Source organism: Parasteatoda tepidariorum, chromosome 7, assembly GCF_982258835.1.
Source record: "Parasteatoda tepidariorum strain Cologne lab strain chromosome 7, Ptep-v5.0, whole genome shotgun sequence".
Lineage (NCBI taxonomy): Eukaryota > Metazoa > Arthropoda > Arachnida > Araneae > Theridiidae > Parasteatoda > Parasteatoda tepidariorum.
In genome coordinates this window covers 96992215-97011062 of record NC_141761.1, presented here as the reverse complement: position 1 = coordinate 97011062, position 18848 = coordinate 96992215, and the positions used below count along the sequence as shown (strand labels likewise).

The 18848-nt window shown below is 31.7% G+C and overlaps 1 protein-coding gene across 4 annotated transcripts; it reads right to left on the bottom strand.

The window, feature by feature from the left end:
• Positions 1–431: 431 nt before the first annotated feature.
• Positions 432–17739, bottom strand: LOC107444913 (uncharacterized). Of its 4 annotated transcripts, none has more exons than XM_016059183.4 (4): positions 17601–17739; positions 14588–14661; positions 5687–5971; positions 432–809 (listed from the first exon to the last, which is right to left on the bottom strand). In XM_016059183.4, exons 2-4 carry the CDS (start codon positions 14655–14657, stop codon positions 535–537), a joined length of 630 nt encoding a protein of 209 aa, XP_015914669.1. In that variant the 5' UTR covers positions 14658–14661; positions 17601–17739; the 3' UTR covers positions 432–534. The 4 variants fall into 4 exon arrangements, with proteins under 4 accessions (XP_015914669.1, XP_071039206.1, XP_015914667.1 ...); XM_071183105.2 differs by having other exon boundaries at positions 432–3040; positions 14588–14659; positions 17601–17675; XM_016059181.4 differs by having other exon boundaries at positions 432–3040; positions 17366–17608.
• Positions 17740–18848: the final 1109 nt, after the last annotated feature.

The window sequence follows — 18848 nt, the reverse complement described above, 5'->3', positions numbered from 1 at the left end:
TGGCCAAGAATTCGACTTTTGCCAAACACGTTTATAGGACGGACCCATTCATTCATCCACAGATCGTAATTTTGACCTGAAACAGAAAATAATCTATCTCCAATTCAGTACCGCCAGAGGTATAATTTGTTATGGGAGCATGAAGGACTTAGTGACCGATAGATTTAACTTGCACCAGTCACCATTTACTACACGGGGAGTCTTAGGTTAGTGGTGATCGTACCCACGACCTCTTGGACATGGGACCAGTGCCCTGCCAACTAGGTTATCCCGATCTCATGTAAAGCTAATAACAGAAGTTCATCTAAAACTATTACAGATACCTACGGTAATGTATAAAACGTCTTCTATTTGACGTTTGATACTTTAATGTAAATATTGCCACACAACAATACATATTCCATTTTAATAAAAGTGAAACCACATGCAGAGATAGTTATGCTTTGTTTAATGATCAAAGATAAATTATTATTTTACAACAAATGAAAATTACAGTCCTATTTAAGAAATATTGTCACAGAATGTTATTGAGAATTACAAATCAGGAATAGCAAATTTAGAAAGTAGATCGTTGACAGCTTTCGCAACACCAGTTTCTAAAGCATTTGTAATTTTATTGCGCGAGTTTTTAGCAACAGCGTTCGCAATGAGCTTAAGTAACCAGTTGAGAACAACACTCACGCCAGTTATTTTCGTTAATTTGTATTTACCCAAATGAATCACTTTGAACTGGGTGAGTCTCGCTTTGCCATCCTTCATGGATACAACCATTTTCACAGCCAGATCATCTACCCTCAACGTTGCATGACCTGAAATAGATGTCTCATCACAATACACATCGAAAATTGTGAAGCTTAAATTATTGATTGTGGCAATAACAATAAAGATCGGTGAGCTTTATAATTTGGTGATAGTTTTATATAAATTAAGCTAAATAATATGAATAAACCACAAATAATGGAAGTAAAGCATATAAACAATAACGACAGATAATCAGACACTTCTGATTTGGCAAAAGACAATAATGGCATAAAAACAGCAAGATAATGGCACAAAATCAGAAAAATCTTTTTTGGCAGCAGACAAAATGCCATAAAAACAACACAATAATGGACAAATAATGACACAAATTCTGAAAGAAAAAAAAATTGGCAACAGACAACAATGGCATTTAAAAAAAGCACAATAATAACCATATGATGGCACAAAATGAGAAACAGAACTTTTTGGCAACAGACAAAAATAAAAAAATATCACAAAAAGCAGACAAATAATGTCACAAAATCAGACAATTCTGTTTCGGCAACAGTCAAAAACAGACTATTTTGTTATCATCTGTAACACGGAGATAAAGATTATACCATATCTTCATTTGGATAGTTTCATATGCCCAATTTATAATAAGATGTATTTTAATAAAATGAAAAAACAAAATAAACTGGAAGTTGAAAGACATACTTATCATTGAAAATTTCATTCGCTTTGTAATTAAAGTGGAAAAAATTTAAATTTTTTTGAGAGTTAGAAATATTTCCACTTTAATTATCAAACAAATGAAGTTTCCATTGACTAACATACACTTTATTTTTATTTGGACAAAACGAAACGCATATTTTGCAAAACAAAATAGAAGTGTTTATGAAAACGGCTGACATTACAACTTTCGAGTTAATGGGTACCATTTCAAGATTCTTGTGATGTTTGTTTTAATTGCTTTTTCTGATTGAAAAATTTTTTTATTGGTTTACAATATTTTTTTATATTATCAACAGTTTCTTTTTATCTACGAATCGTTTGATTACACTCACTTCCATGATTATTTAACGTCACAAAAATGGCTTGACTTCTCTAAAAACGGTTGAAAATAATCATTTTCAGAAAAGTCATTATTTTTTAGTATGCCATGTTCAGAGGCTGATAAAAAGGCAAGATACTTCCAGTTTTTGGTTTTTCACTCGACATTTGTGAATTTTGAAGAGTGGTTTCAGTTTTTGTATCCTTTAGTGAGAGAAAAAATTGAAACAAACGAAAAAACGTGCACAAAAAAGCACTCGCAAGATATTTTGGTTGAAATTTTACTCTTGTTGAAGTGATCAGTTCCTTATCAAAAATGGCATGTCTCCAATGTAGGGAATAAATCTGCTAATAAGTTAAAAAAACATAAACTATTCTTATATTCTGAAATTATTGAACATTTGCCAGTCTAGACTATATTTTTATAGTTTCTTATATAAAGGAAAATAACTCCAACGTAGTAACTAATCATACGGATAATAAGAATACGTGAATTATTCTTAGCTCTTCAAAATAAAATATTACAGTTGAGATGATATTTTACTATACTTTTACTTACGGATGTCGAAAAATTTGTTCTAAACTAAATCTCCTTACTGGTTTACTAGTAGTATTAAACTAGAAATCTGATGACCAAAAGATAAAGTCTTAAAACAAGCTTTAAATACTTTTAAATGGCTTTGGTATCAAACTAATTGCAGTAAAAAACCTTTAAGAAGAACAAGACAATTCGTCTGAAACTAGTTTATTGATTTCTGGTAAAGGTAAAATGTGCTGTAAAATTTTTTTATACACATTTATACTGTTTAAAGTTACATGATGATTGCTCAATTGTTTTGCACAACTAAAGCAATGTCAAAGATTACAGAGTTTCGTATTAATGAACAACATTTCTTATAATAATTGTTGCTTCTAATATTACAGAATCAATTATAAAAGTATTGCGTCATTAATCTATTTGATCTAGATTTTGACACTTTCGGAAGTTCGTATTTGGAGATTAAATCATTAACGGCTATGGCGGCATTTTCCTCTAAAGCATTTGTAATTTTTGTGCGAGAGTTTTTGGCAACAGCATTCGAAATAAGCTTAAGTAGCCAGTTGAGTACGACACTCATGCCAGTTATTTTCTTCAATTTGTATTTGCCCAATTGAACCAATTTGAACTGGGGGAGCGTTGCTTTGCCTTCCTTGATGGAGACAACCATTCTCACGGCTAGGTCATCCACTCTCAGTGTTGCATGACCTGAAAAGATATTGGAAATGGGAGTCTTTAAAAGGTCAATGCAACAACAATCTCAGAAGAAATTGGTTCAAATTTGAATCACAATTTAGGCACTTTGAAACATTATGCAGTACAAGTTTTCTGAAACTTTAATGACTTGTTAAATTCTCACAAGTTTCCGAACAAGTTGAACCCTGCTATTGTGTAATCAAATGTAAAAAAGAATGAAACCTTTTCGAGGTCGGTGGTATAGAAACTGCCCCACTTATTTTTTACAATAGCGTCAACCACTAAGATTGTTAGAGTTTTTATTTCTGGAACAACGCAAATTTTTGTCCATCACTATAAATTTTGAAAGCTATAAAGATAAAGCAGGTGGCTTCACCACAATTCTTATTACTTTTCATGACTGAAATTTTGGTTCCAATTCTTCTGCCCCCCCCCCCATACTGTTAAAAGGTTACATAGGTATTAACGAGCAAAGCAAAAAAAAATCCTTTTTTTTTTAAAATAAATTTTAATGGAATGAAAGAAACATTTTATTCTAACTTTAATCAGAGAGAAAAGAAACTTGACCACATTTTTTTAAAATTTTTGTTCAAAATTTTCTTGAATTGATTTTTAGGAAATTTTTTAGCAAAACAATATAGCCTCCCTTGGGTCAACGTGACTCATGATAACTTTACGTGAAAGAAAAAACGAACATGTTATTTTCTGTTTGTAGGTGTTTATAATTCGCAACTGAATTAAAGAATTTAAAAAGAATTGGCTGAGTTGTATGAAATTAACATAAATTTGGATAAAGTCCTAGACCACTATACTATACATATCATACTTAACACTCTAAGTATTGAAAATAAAATTCCTAGGCAACGAATTAGCAATAAAAGTTCGTGTTTATTCGGGTAGCAAAAATTGACTGAGCTGAGTTTAAGAAATATGAATTTGAATCAAGACCTAGACCACTGTACCATATATACCATATATACCATAAATTGCAGAGTTACTATCTAAAGAAATCATTCGTAAGTTTAGAGCCCTGTAGGTGACTACTGTTACGAGGTTTAAGTAAAGATGTGTGGTAAAACATTTAGGTCACGTTTGGACAGAGGTCTGTGAAGAAAGTATAGTTTATCTATGCGAAGAACTTCCATCGTCATTCGTCTAGAGAAATGGCGGTAACTATGGTTACGAGATTTAAAGGTTAAATTATTTCATTTAGGGATGTTGAGATCAATATTTAATACACGTTTTGAATCGGATCGGTGAGAGTAAGGAAATCAGGGAAGACTGAAGCTATCTTTTTTGAAATCCGTTCTTTCTTGTCTCCATAGCAGCAGACGGCCTCAGACTTTCTGCCGAGGGGAGTTTTTTTCAATATGAAAACTATATCACCCCTCTCTCAATTGTGCTCTTGTTTCCATTGCAGTAGTAGGCTGATTCCTTCAAGGGTTAGACATTTGCTGATCGTGAAATGTCGATTCATTATAAGCAATGAGATTGATATGAATAACTCTGTATCAATTTACTTCTTTCAAAAAATACTTTTAACTTGTTTTAATTACAGTTAATTTTGCCTCTTCTCTCATCATTTTCTTTAAATATAGAGGGATACTTAGGATCAATACTTTAAATTATGTTCCGAATAAGAGTAATAATAAAAAAAGTGCAGATAATTTATTCAAGAGTATTTTAAATGGAAATATAAAGCAATGAGAACTTTAAAACCTCAAATTAAATGACAAATAATAAACTACAAAAACAATATAAAATCACAAATTAAATGAATCTTGAACTGTGTCAGATTCAGTAAATTTAGCAGTGTCGTCAGACGGATTCCACTTTGCTATAAATTCTACTTCATCCTCATCTGAGTGCCGTAAAACATCGTCCTCACCCCTTCCAAATAATTTGAAACTCAACACTGTTTAAAACATTTTTTTTTACTTGAGAAAATATTGTAAATTTAATAATTTCTTTCTTAAATTTCTTCCTTTTTTTTTAAATTTTAAAATTTTTCTTATTTGGTTTTTCTGCAATTGCCATCTTATTCGACTTTTGTGAAATGTTCTTTTCTGGTAATCAAAAAAGGGGATTTTATTTTTTATTTTATAACCGTCGTTGAACAGCCCACCCAATTTTTTGGGGGAGGGGGGCTTACGATTACTAATATTTAACTCCGTAGCCTTGTAATTTTGAACCCAATCCGGAAAACAAGAAAATACTTGGATCAAGTAGTGGGAGTAATTATTTGCTCTCGTGGAGGACTTTTTCACGTAACTAACCCGCATTTGCGTGACACGGAGAGGAAAACCACGAAAACCTCCCACTGTTAGCCTAATGTCAAGGGGATTCTAACCCATGATCCGTCTACAGCTGAGGATATTTCACGTCAGCACTGTAATGGGGGCAAGTCGAATGCGGAATTCGTATTGTTCAGCCATCGCTGGAATTCGAACCTGGTTCACCTCATTGGAAGGCAAACGCTCTATCCCCTGAGCCACCACGGCTCTAAAAAGGGGGAATTGGCTTATCCAACGGATCCAGTTATACAGCGAAATATACTGTAAATATTTGTTTCTATTATCTAAAGCTAGTCTTTTACCGTTGTGCTACCAATGCCTATTTTATGCAACAAAAATGTTAATGCAGAAAATTTTAAATTACCTTTAATCCAGAAGAAGAGGGCTTTTGCTTCGTATTTGACATCAACTGTCACATTTCGAACAGCAACTTCAGCTACCACAAGTATCTCCTCATTTTCATAATCAAGAGTGCAATCTCCATGTCTATACAAACTTGAGAGACCTTTTACTGTGCCTTTTCGAATTTTGAAGTTTTTTTCATCCACATCCGGTATTTCCAAAGGTTCTACTTTACTCAATATCCAAGGTTCATTTCGAAAATTCTGCAAAACTTCGTCTATGTAGTTGTTGGCATTTCCAACTGCGTCTGTAACAGATAAAAGTTTAACATGCAATTGTAATTAAAATGAATAATAGGAACAGAATCTATTAAGTGTACAAAAGTAGCTGGTATTTGAGCGATAGCATGCATCGAAAACATTCGATCAAAAAGTAACAGGCATCAATAACAAAAATATAATGAAGCAATTTCAAACAACCACTATAAAGTTAGTACCAACAACTTGCATAAATTTTGCCAGTTACTGACACTGATATTATTTTCTAAGAAAAAATATTAAAAAAAATTTTAAAAAATTTGATTTTTAATGTCTTATTTTAAAGCAATTTTAAGTACTAGCTTAAGCTTAAGTATTCTTCTTTACAAACTTAATACAATTTGTAAAATTGCTTGCAAAATAGGAATAATTATTGGAATTTTCGCAAATATAGTTCCAGTAACAGGCAATATAGGAATTAAAACTATCAAGAAACGAACAGGTAATAAAAAAAAATAGTCTGAGAAATTAAATAGTATTTTGAAATTTAAGCTCAACAAATTCCATTAACAAATGCTTTTCTTTAATTTAAATGTTTTATTGCTAGACATTTCTTTCACTAATTTCCTTTTAGATTTGGACTAATTACTAAATAAATTAAATTAAAATTATTAGAAAACAGACATGTAGCAAAATTAATTACGGGTTTGAGAAATACACTCTGCAGAACATGCAATGGCAGCAGTAAACAAATGCGTGACACATCTGACACATGCATGTCTTACCCATGCCACAACAAACTTTTAACAGTTGAGTGCTAAAATTATTAAAAAAGGAATATCGTTTCTATACCTTGTTGCAAGTTAAGAAAAAACCATTATCCCTATAGAAAGAGCCTTTTTGCGTCTAAGTGTACGCCAAATGGATGCCTTGCTCCTAGCCAAACGTATATAAACATCGCCAACCAACAACTTTTTGCACAGCCTTTTTTTTGCTTGCTTTCTTGTTAACAACAACAACTATTTAGCAAGTTATAAGAATGAAAAATAATATTATCTAAAAATCGTCACAAATATACGTCTTTCTGTTCGCATTCGAAAAAACTGATGAAAAAATAATGAATATTGTTTCGTACAGACGATTTTCTTTTATAGCTAAACAAAAGTAAAAATTCTTTTTCTCGCATTTGATTTGTTTAGAGCAGTCAGTATAAGACGTGTTCTAATCAAATCTAAAGCTTTTGCAACGTCATATAGTTGTTTCTAATTTCAAGAACGAATGTTCAGCGTAATTATTCAAATATATCGCCTAGTCTATGTTTCCAGTATGACTACGAAACTATAACATTTTTTCAATAATTTTATGATATATAGCGTAAAGGATAGCATGAATTAAATTTCTTCCAGACGCGTTTAACTTTCAAAAATTTTGTTTTAAAAGCATATTTTCATAATTTGATAACGAAATAAAACGGAACTATATGCAATCACGGATGACTACTTAAATCCTAAACCTCAATGGTCGTTTCTTTACTTGCTACGAAGTATTGGAGTTTTACCAAAGTCCGTAAACACATGCTAGTAAATACAACTACTCCTGAAAGTGGCAAAGCGGTAACACTGAGTAGATGTGATCGTAGGTCAAATTCGTTGTAAGTTGACTGAGAAAAAAGTAATTTCCTATCGTAATCATAAGAGAGAAAAAATTTAACTTTGCAATAAAATATAGTTCATATCGAAGTTTTGAAGTCATTCCACGAGTGTACAAATTTACGACAATTTCATACCGCGATCAATTTTCGATTATTTTGAAAGAAGCAAAACGTTATAATTTGACAACAAAATTTATCTCATATCATAAATACCGCAATTTTTCAGTTTCAGAGAGTAATTAGATATTTTCACGCACATGGTTAAAATATGTTATAAATTTACGACAAAATTTAATTACTATCTTAAATTTTGAAAACTTACCATGAGGGTATAAATATCCTATAAGTTTTAAAATTAAACTTTTCGGTAACGCACAACTAAGCAATACAACAAAAAACTCAGTGGCAATCTTCCCATATTTACGTAATCGCCGGCAAATATTATTTTCATTCATTATTTTATCATTATTTCAGGTATAAAAAATAAGTTATTCATAATCTAGCTAAATTTCCCTACTGCAACAATATTGACAGACTCTTACATGTTTTCTAAACTTCGAAATTGTTTGTAAAGTTCATTGTTGGAAAATAATGAATTTTTAATAATTAATTTTCATTCATTCCTCAGCCAAGAGGCTTATAACAATACCACAAGCAATTATTTTACCCAATTTAAATAAAGCTTAGAAAATAACTGTCTGATATAAAGTATCTATGTTACTGTGAATGACTGGAATTGGTGGTCCTTTACTTCCATTGGTGACTGTTAACAATCACATAGGTGCTTTGATAAATGACCGAAATATAAACTAGGTCTAGGTAAGTGCCACTTCCCGGTACACATTTGCCCGGTATGTCCTACATCAATTTTTTGTAAGATCAAGTTCCACTGCCCAGTATGCTTTTAACCATTACTCCAAATACTGAAGAATAACCTTTTAACATAGCAGCAAAGATGGGATAGTGATGATACAAGAGGCCGACCAATTTATCCCAAAAGTCATTAATCGAAAAATCTACTCTAACTTCTACATCAAACAATTTCTAACTAACCATGGAGCCCAAGGTAGTTATCAGTCAAAATTGTTCGGGAAAGACCCGAACTGTAAAGTTTGTAAAACTTATGAAGATATCGAACACAGACTTACTGTTCCTCCAGTTTATGATGATTTAAGAATTAAATTTTTCCCGAGAAACTTCAACTTTGATACCATTAAAAGAAACTGGAACCAAAAGAAACTAAACAAAGGAATTGAATATATTTTTAGAAGACTTTTTGAAAACAGAATTGAGGATCAGGCTTAAGCCGATCCTTCAACAGTATTCCCTGGATGCCCCGAAATGGGGACAGGGTAAAACCAAACTAACTACTCCGAACACTGATGTTTCTCTTAATGTATCCTCTGCAGATATTAAAATATCGAATAAATATAATAATATCAACAAATTAATATCAAATCGGATATAACAAATATTTCGGATATCCACCAAAGCGACAATGTGATTGTTGACATTCACCGTTGAAAGTCTGCATTATCTTGATTTCGGTAATATCTAAATACAGCAACGCATCGTTTATACTCCTTTTCCATTAGTGCGATGTTTCATTGCAGTCCCGTTTCATTCTAAAAGTATGCAAAGTCAAAATAGAAAATACGACGAAAAGAAACATAAATTATCGACTATGCGATGTTTTTTTTTCTGTTTAAGTACATAAATATTCGGCCAAGACTCGAGAACTCTTGATGAGGGTCTAAATCGGAATATCTGACCTCAATTCCAGCTGAGAGGAAGTCATAGAAAGGGTAGGAGATGGTTATTTCAGTGTTCTTAGACCAGGGGTTCCCAAATGGTGTTCCCCATGTCGTATATTTAAAATTCAGTTTCTCCGATTTAGCCCGAATTTCAGCCGATTTAGTTCGAATTTTGTATTTTGCTTTGGAATATTAGATACTTTAAAATGATTAAAAAAAATAGCAAAAAGTTCTCAAGATATGGCGTTCTACACGAAAGGTAAAATTAACATCATGGGGTCCAAATTTTGGATCGCTCCCCTGACAAAACTACGGAGACCATATTTATCACATTGCGCCTACCCCCATATATTTTAGTATCAGAAATCCGAATCCTTTGAAAAAAACGGGTATGTCTATTCAGAGAAAAGTCTTTACGTATGATTTCGAAACTTAAAATATCGTCTGCACTAATTAATTAGCATATTTTATTTTATTTGATAACCGTCGTTGAACAGCCAACCCAATTTTAGGTTAACGTTTAGGTTGTTAGGTTAACGTTTAGGTTATTTTAGGTTGTTCAAAGTGCCGGCAATGCAAACAAGAGTCGTGTATCCAATGGCACCCCATACCATTACTCCAGATGATGGGCCAGTATGACGATGTCGTATGCAAGCTGCCTATGGGCGTTCTCCACGATGTCGCCAAACACGGGCACACATTTTTCTTTACATGGTAGTCTATACGAGCCAGTAGCAGAATTTGCCTTCAGGCTAACCGTGAAAGGTGTTCTTGGTTTTTGTCACCATATATCGCAAATGTGAGTTAGCTCCATCAAAACGTCATCCACGAGAGATAGTTTGTCTCGATGCTTTTTTTCTTATAAGCGTCACTGAACAGTCGACCTAATTTTGGGTTTACCACTACTCATGTTCAACTCCGTAGCCTTGTAATTTTGAACCAATCCAGAAAACAAGGAAACTCCTGGATCAGTACCCCCAGAGGTAGGATTTGTTATGAGAACATAGAGGACTTTGAGACTAGACAAATTTAACGTGCATCAGTCACCATTTACTACACGGAGAGTCTTCGGTTGGCGAGGGTCGAACCCACGACCTCTTGAACATGAGTCCAATGCCCCACAAACCAGGCTATTCCGGCCTAATTAGCATATTTGAGATCATCCCCTCGAACCATTAAGATTGAGTCCTAGAACAGGAAGATGCGATTAAAAGTTATTCCGGATGGTCCGTGTTTACTGGCAAAGTAAACGTCTTTTAGTTTATAAGCCGATTTACATTGCTTTCCTGAAAAATGTATAAGCTCAGCTTTACTGCACTTAAAAAAAGTTTTAAGTTAATTCTATGTACTGTGTGGTAGTTCAATGGCAATTCCAAAAACACTTGTAAAATACCTACTTATAAGCAACAATTACCCTCTGTTGAAAACGTAAGACTTTCCACTGTATTGTACCGAGCCCTTTGCATGTTCCTCGATTTTGCTTGCTGGTGAAATAACTCCCATGAAAAATTGCAATAGTTTGTTTGGTTTCAATTTAATAGATTCGAAAAACCTTCCGCAAATTTGAGCATGCGTCAATTGCGCTTTAATTTCTTTAAAATAAGGGTAAAGGTAAAAGAAAGTACTTAAAACGAAATTTCTAAAAAAAAATGCCCGTGGCTTAAATAGGTTCGGTAAAAACGAGTGATAATCATGGTTTTCAAAAATCAACTATAATTTTTAAACTCGAAAACTGTACTAACAAATATTTACAACAATATTTAATTTCTAAATTCCTCTTTTTAGTCTCAGAAGACTTATTTTAGATAGTTTTGTAGTTATAAACAATTTGTCAACAAATTTCAATAAATATTTCAGGGTCCCTTTTAGGGGTTAAAGAGATTTTACTTCCTCAATGTAAATTTACGGAGAATTATATGTCCTAAATTTCCTTTTTCATTATGAAACTAGATCATATTTTTTATTTCATTTGATTCGTTGAAATGTGCATTTGATTGAATTTATTATTAGTTGAACTTGAGTTTAAAAAAATACTAATAACTCAAGTATTTGAGCTTCAGTTACTACATCCAGTCGAGCATTTCAGTGAATAAAGTAAAACCTAAATTAGTCTCAAAAATATTAAGTAGTTACTAAATTAACCCTTTGACTCTCAGATGAGACCCGGATGTCCCTTTTATATATTTTTTCTAACATTCTAATTACAAATAGAAATATATTTTGGTATTTTTTTAATTATAAAAACAATTCAACAATTGCAGTCAGACCTCTATTTAACGAAGTTGTTAAATCCCGATAAAAAGTTCGTTATATGAAAAATTCATTAAATACGTAGAAAAACACCATTTGAAATAGTTAAACAACACAAAACAGGTTTTAAATTCCTAAATACTTTACATAGTTAAAATAGAAATTGATGCACCTTTATCTTGTAAATTATTATCTACTATCGAATGATTTTAACATTTTATATAACAGAAATGATTTTGACATTTTATCATATGAAGGTTTGGTGATTTCTTCATCATTTCCGTCTTCATCTTCTTCGTCTTCTTCCCTATTTATAGCTGTTTTTGTTTTTATTTTTCACACTGCCCAAAATATCCGGTTCAGTTAATGTTTCTATGGTTGCAGCTTCAGAATCAATAAAAAGAAAATAATTAATCAGCACATCATCATTAATTTCGTGGTTCTCTCTTAGATGTACCAACATTTTTTTAAGTTCTTCTAAGGCAGTGGTTTCCGGCCCAGGGGCCGCATCCGGTCTGCGAAGCCTTTTTTGTGGCCCGTGAACTAAAATATATTAGTTGTCATTTTTTTGTGGACAAATTTCGAAAAAAATCTATATGGGTTTAAAATACTTTTCTCGTTAATAAAAACCTAATTTCTTCGTTTCTGTGAAATTTATCTTACCAACGGTGCAAAAAAAATTATTTCTCAGGTTTTGCATCCAAGAAAATACTTATTCAAATACAAAAATAATCGTGTATGTAGCTCTTTTTTATTTCTTTTTTTTTTTTTTTTTTTTTTTTTTTTTTTTTTTTTTTTTTGTGAATATAATTTAGCATTTGTGTATCAGAAATTCTCCGATTGAACTTTTTGAAACCACTCATTTTGGTCGAAAATATTTACACGCACATTTGTCTATTTTAAATTTAAAATGTAAATATCTATCCTCTGGTGGTTGCAGCAGACAAACCTCAATTTTGTCATTGACCATTTTGTCTGCTACTATGTAAGTTTGAATACCAGCGTTTTTAAAGTTTTATGTCCTAACAATTAGATATCTGTTGCACATTAATTGTTTAATACATGGGTGCACATTAAAATTATTGTAGCCAGAATTTCATAATATGCAATTTAATATTTTTTAAAATCTACTTCTTATTTTAATTTATAATTCAATACTTTTGTTTCGTACAACATGGTAAAAATCTGACAGTGATATTTAATGTTCCTTCAAACATAAAATAGACCTACATAAAATTTTGATAAAGTTGCGGCCCGCCATTTGATTTGTGTTTTTAATTGTGGCCCCCCGGCCTCCTGTTCTAAAGGATTATCATCTTCGCGCTGACTAAGAATCCAGCTTTAGCAAAAGTGCTACGAATAGTTAGTTATATCTGTAACATCTATGATGTTACCATCTGTAACATCATAATTTCATGCTTTAGAAATTTCTGTTAGGCTTTCTCGTCAATTGATTTTCGGCATGGATTACTGTATGAAATGCAAACAAAGGGGAAAACGGATTTTACCGCTTTCTTTAAAAATAAATAACAGCGAAAATATAATTCAAGGGCATTCCTCCCATGAAACGCGTTAACAAGTGGGAAATGCTCCGAAATGTTTTGGAAAATAAGGAAAGAGGATCTTAAAAAAAAAAGTTCGTTACATAGAAAATTCACTTAGCTATTTAGAAGGTATTTTACGAAAAAATTTCCAAAATGTTCTTGGTTGCTCGAAAAAAATTGCAAAACAGAGAAATTCGCAAAATAGAAGTTCGCTAAATATAAATCCGACTGTATTAAAAATTCTGTTAGTTAATCAAATTATGTTTGTACTAAAATATAAAATTCAGAAAAACAAAACATTTTTTGATTCTCATTCAAAAATTAATCAATAATTTATTTTTTAAATAAAAAATTTCATTGATGAATAACTGTTTCTCTCTGATCTATATAAGTGCAAATGTGAAAAATTATTGTTAGGAAGTGAGCTGTGTTTGGAAAATATTACCTACACTGGTGGACAAAATTAGAGATGGAAAGTATTTTCGCACATTCATTCGCACATGCAAAATACCCGCACACCGCTCCATGTGTTTGACAATGGTTCCATTAATGCCCAGAGGTACAGGCAGGAGGTCCTAGAGCCCTATGTGCGTCTTTTCAGGGGCGCTGTTGGCAATGAGTTCATTTTTATGGACGACAATGCGCGGCCACATAGGGCTCTCATGGTTGATGAGTATTTGGTAAGCGAGGATATTCAACGAATGGATTGGCCAGCCAAATCCCCTGACCTGAATCCTATTGAACATGTTTGGGATGCTCTTGGGAGAGCTATTGCGATGCGCCAACCCCCCCCCCCCCAAGAACCATTCTGGAGTTAAAAATTGCTCTGGTGGAAGAATGGGAGGGTCTTTCACAAGTCCTCCTTAACTCCCTTATTAACAACATGCATACTCGTTGTGCATGCTCTCTGCCTGTCAAGGGTGACCATACACCATACTAGAGACAACACACACTGTACAAGCCTCACTTTTATTGTCTTCTTTTACCTGTAAGTTCAGACTACATTGGATTTATTGGCAATTGGTCTTGCCAGTGAATGGCACTTTCATTTTTGCTTTGCATACTTTATTATCATGGAATAAGCTATATCCATACCAAATTTCATTTATTTATATTCAGTATTTTTTGAGATATTTGGGAAAATGTCTTCCATCTCTTAATTTTGTCCACCAGTGTATAACGCAGTAAAAGACACCAATGTTTCATAATGTATTGCAGAACCATAAACTATAAAATGTTAAATATTATATTTTTCATTTATTTTAACCTAAACTAACACAAAATAATGAAAAAAGAACTCTAAAAAATATGTTTAATAAAAATTCTGCATCGAGGCGTTAATAAGGAAATTCCAAGCACTTAATTAAGCGATGGTTAACCATGGAGGAAATAAAATCTTTTCTCCGTCTGAAAGGGACTCTTAATCTTGAGTCATGGTCAAAGAAAGAAATGAAAATAAGTTCTTACCATCTCCTGCCTGGCATGAGTGGAATAAAACCAAAAGTAAAAGACCAAATGTGCCTGAACCGTTGGACATATCTCTAGAAAAAGAATTTTTTACAGTCAGTAAGAGAAAAGAATGCTAGACTGAATATAAACTATTAGTCTGTAATTTTCAATCTTTGTAGATATCTCTAGAAAACATTTTAAAAAAACATACACATTAAAGATCACTAATTAATATTTGAATGCTAAAAAAACAAATTCTGAACAATCACAATTGAGATTCGTAAGAACTAAGTAGGGTTTCACTCTAAAAAAACAAATGAGGCTACTTTGGGTCCAATCGTTTTTGTTGTTCCGTAATTCAAAAAAGTAACTAACTGAAAGTATTGCGTAGTTCTGATTTTTCATAATTTGATCTAATTAAAGTTCCTATTTAATCATTCATGTGATAATCCTATAGCAGCGTATATTTGGAAACTTACACCTAGAATGATGGGAGGGTCCCAAGGGATTTTGTTGGGTACCCCATAATCCCGGGTAGGTTTGAGTATAAAGTACCCAAATTATATTAAAATAAAACAAGAGTATTTCAACACATCTTCAGGTAGAAAAGGAAACAAATGTAAAATTCGATAATCAGTGTTCCGTTTAATCAAATATTTTCGTTAATCTAATTGAATAAAATACCTTAGAATTTCGATGATAGTCACTAAAATATTTTTTTATAAATTGATTAAATGATTGAATGATTATGATTAAATTGATGAAGTGATTGAATGATTATGATTAAATTGATGAAATGATTGAATGATTATGATTAAATTGATGAAATGATTGAATGATTATGATTAAATTGATGAAATGATTGAATGATTATGATTTAATTGATGAAATGATTAGTTTAAAGAATTTAGATGTCTAATTGATCAACACACAGACAATCAGGGAAGGGCCACATTGGCCCCTTTAAACTTCCTTGGTTACAGCAGTGTTCAGTTTTTCTTGTGTTAAAAAACTGCCTGAAGCAATATATTATAGGGAGGTAAAGTTAAAAAGCTGTGCATTACGAGATTAGGACATAATCCAGTTCCTATAAAGAAATATACTGTTTTTTTAAATGATTTTATCCCTACCTTGTTCTTTAAAACCTCAAAAATGATTGAGATAGTTTTAAAACGTTTGTGTTCTTTGTCTCTTAAATATTAATTTGTTACAATTAATTTGCATAGTTTTTTTTTTCATTTCATTCTTAAAAAAGAATCTCTAAAAGGTGTATGTTACGATTAAAGGTGTATGTTACGAAACATTTTGTTTATCTACATACACTTTTGGGAAAAGTATTTATTCAACACTGTATTACATTTATTGAAATTGAAATGCCACCCACAGAGAAGAACCCATAAAATAGCATGTGTCACAATTTGTATCGATCACTTGTGGAAGAAGTTTTAAAATGTTGCCAAAACAATAGCGAAATTAGTGCAGAACTAACCGAAAAGTACCAATTAAAGCTTTTATTAATGATGTAAAACATGTTAAATTAGCCTGTTAATATCCACTGTTTAAGCTGGACTTAATGATTAAATACTAAACTGGTGGAAACAATTAGATTCCCCCTTTCTAAGTTGGCATCCGGTCTAAGAGGACCATCAAATTGTGCGTAAGTGGTCACCTTACACAGATTTCACTGTACAGTTAAACCTAGTAAAATATCCGCATCTGTTTGTTGATCTTAATATACCAGTGTGTACCAAACTAGCCTCAGCAATAAAATTCTCCTTTTATAAGTTGACAATTTGTCTAAATTAAACCCCCGTAATCTCACCAGTCAACTTACACAGAGTTTGCAGATGAATTGAACTTTTGATTTAAAAAAAATATTAGGTCAAGTTCTATGCGCAATTTTTGAAAAGTGTTACATTATTGGGTCATATTATCAAGAAAGTTAATCCCTGCAACACGCAGCTTTATTTTACTATTTTTTCATCCTTCAAACGATTTCAAGAAATTTCGAAGTTTAATTTTTTATTAATAAAGCTTAATTCGTTTGTTCTTCTTTTGTAATTCTAACATCATTTGTGCTGTAGGGAATCATTAAATCATATTAACATGAGTTATAAAAATTTAATTTGATAATTAAGCAATGGTGTTATACTCTTTTTAAAAAAAAAGAGACAAATGTCGCGAATTGGAATTAAATCCTTTTTTGAGGGAACTACTTACATTTTGACAAACTGAAGCATATTTATGTAACAAGAAATAAAATTAAAATCGGCATGACGTGCATTTGATATCTCAACCTCTCAATACCTCGTTTATTACTCAACTGTTATTGCTTTTAATTACTAGGGTGTCTGGTAATAACTGCAATAAGTAATTGATAAATATTAATATTATTGAATCAATTATAACTATTAACGTAAGTGAAAGTAAGAAGATTATTTATAACATTTGAACTTTGGAAAGCGGAATATTAATAAATGAAATATTAACACTTTCATCACGGCAATGACGTACCTTTGTCCCACCCTCTGCGCTTAGAGTTCTCCCGCAGCCCTAAAATTGAAGCAAAACGCAAATTCCTTTAAAATCTAATTATTTTATTTTAAAAAATAATAATCAATTGCAATCAATAACCATATTTACTAATACAACAACAGAGCACAGTGAGTATTCTTGGAAGACGAATTATCTCGTCCGTCGCGATGAAAGAGTTAAGTTTTAAAAGGCCACAACTTTTATAGAAGTGTTTTTCTATAACCAACACAAAATTCAAAAAACATTTTTACTGTTACTTACTTTTCCTTAATCAAAGTTGCTGAGATAAATGAAATACTAAGTTAGCTTAATAACTGAAATTAAAAACTATTTAAAAAATTGTACAAATGGAAAATTTTGAGATTAAATTATAAAATTTAGCATTTAATATATCAAATTAGAAAAAAAAATCGCTAAAATAATCGTTAATTTAAAAACTATTAAAAGTATTCAATTATTTTTATGGATTGCATGACACGTTAGAAATGAAACTTACCTTGTTTTTTAAGAGAATAATCAGTGAAGTTCAGAGAAATTGACAGTTGCTGTTACTGATAAATGATCCGAAGTGATCAAATTTTGACATGATAGACGGATAGAGATAAGGAAAGTAAACCCTGTTTAATAACATTTATTTTTCAACATCTAGATCAAGGTGTGTTTAAACTTTATTAAAAATGAAACAAACTATTGCGAAAATTATAGTAAGTGTGTGAATGATGTATCAGACAAGCTTTGGTGTAGCTGACATTCGCAAGAAATATCTTTGACTAATGTAAAAAATCATTCAACTTAGTTAAATTTGTTTGATATAGAAATAGGTCGACTGACATTACAAAAAAGGAAAAAATAATTAAATAAAATGAAGTGAATTCTTCGCGTTCCCATTTTAAAACGGATACTTCTGAAAATCTGATATTATGCGCTATAAAATAAACTATTTGTGCAAAAGAATTTGAATTTATTAGCTAATTATGTTATAAAGAAACCCGTGCCTAAGACAGAACAAACTAACAACTAGTCACTACCACCGGCTTTTTATTGCGGCTCAAGTGGGAACGCTTCAAATATGTAAGTTAAGTTTAAATGGGAGCGCTTGAAATATATTAGTTCAAATGGAAAAGCTTCAAATATATTAGTACAAATGGGAACGTTTCGAATATATAAGTTCAAATGGGAAGGCTTTAAATATATTAGTTCAAATGGGAACGTTTCGAATATATAAGTTCAAATGGGAAAGCTTTAAATATATAAGTTCAAATGGAAACACTTCAAATATATAAGTTCAAATGGGAACGCTTCAAATTTACAAACTTGCATGGGAACGCTTCAGATATATGTATTCAGTTACACAAATAATTTTGCAGAGTGAATTTTGGATCCGGACTTAAGTATTACAGTTTTAAGTTTCGACATTACTTTTCATGCTACTATGACAACATATAGGCAGTTTTAAAATGTGGAAATTTGATTGTGGACAGTTTTTAGAATAAGAAAGTGCGTCGTAGATCTAATAACGATAAAATGATATCAAACAGTACAACATATAAACAAATTGCAAATATACAAGTGTATATATATATATATATATATATATATATATATATATATATATATATATATATATATATATATATATATATATATTCGTGTGCCTGTTAAGGCACAGGGGTGCAATTGTTCTTGTTTTACAGTGGCACCACCTATGGCTTCGACTAAGGGATTCGACTTCTGCCCCCATACG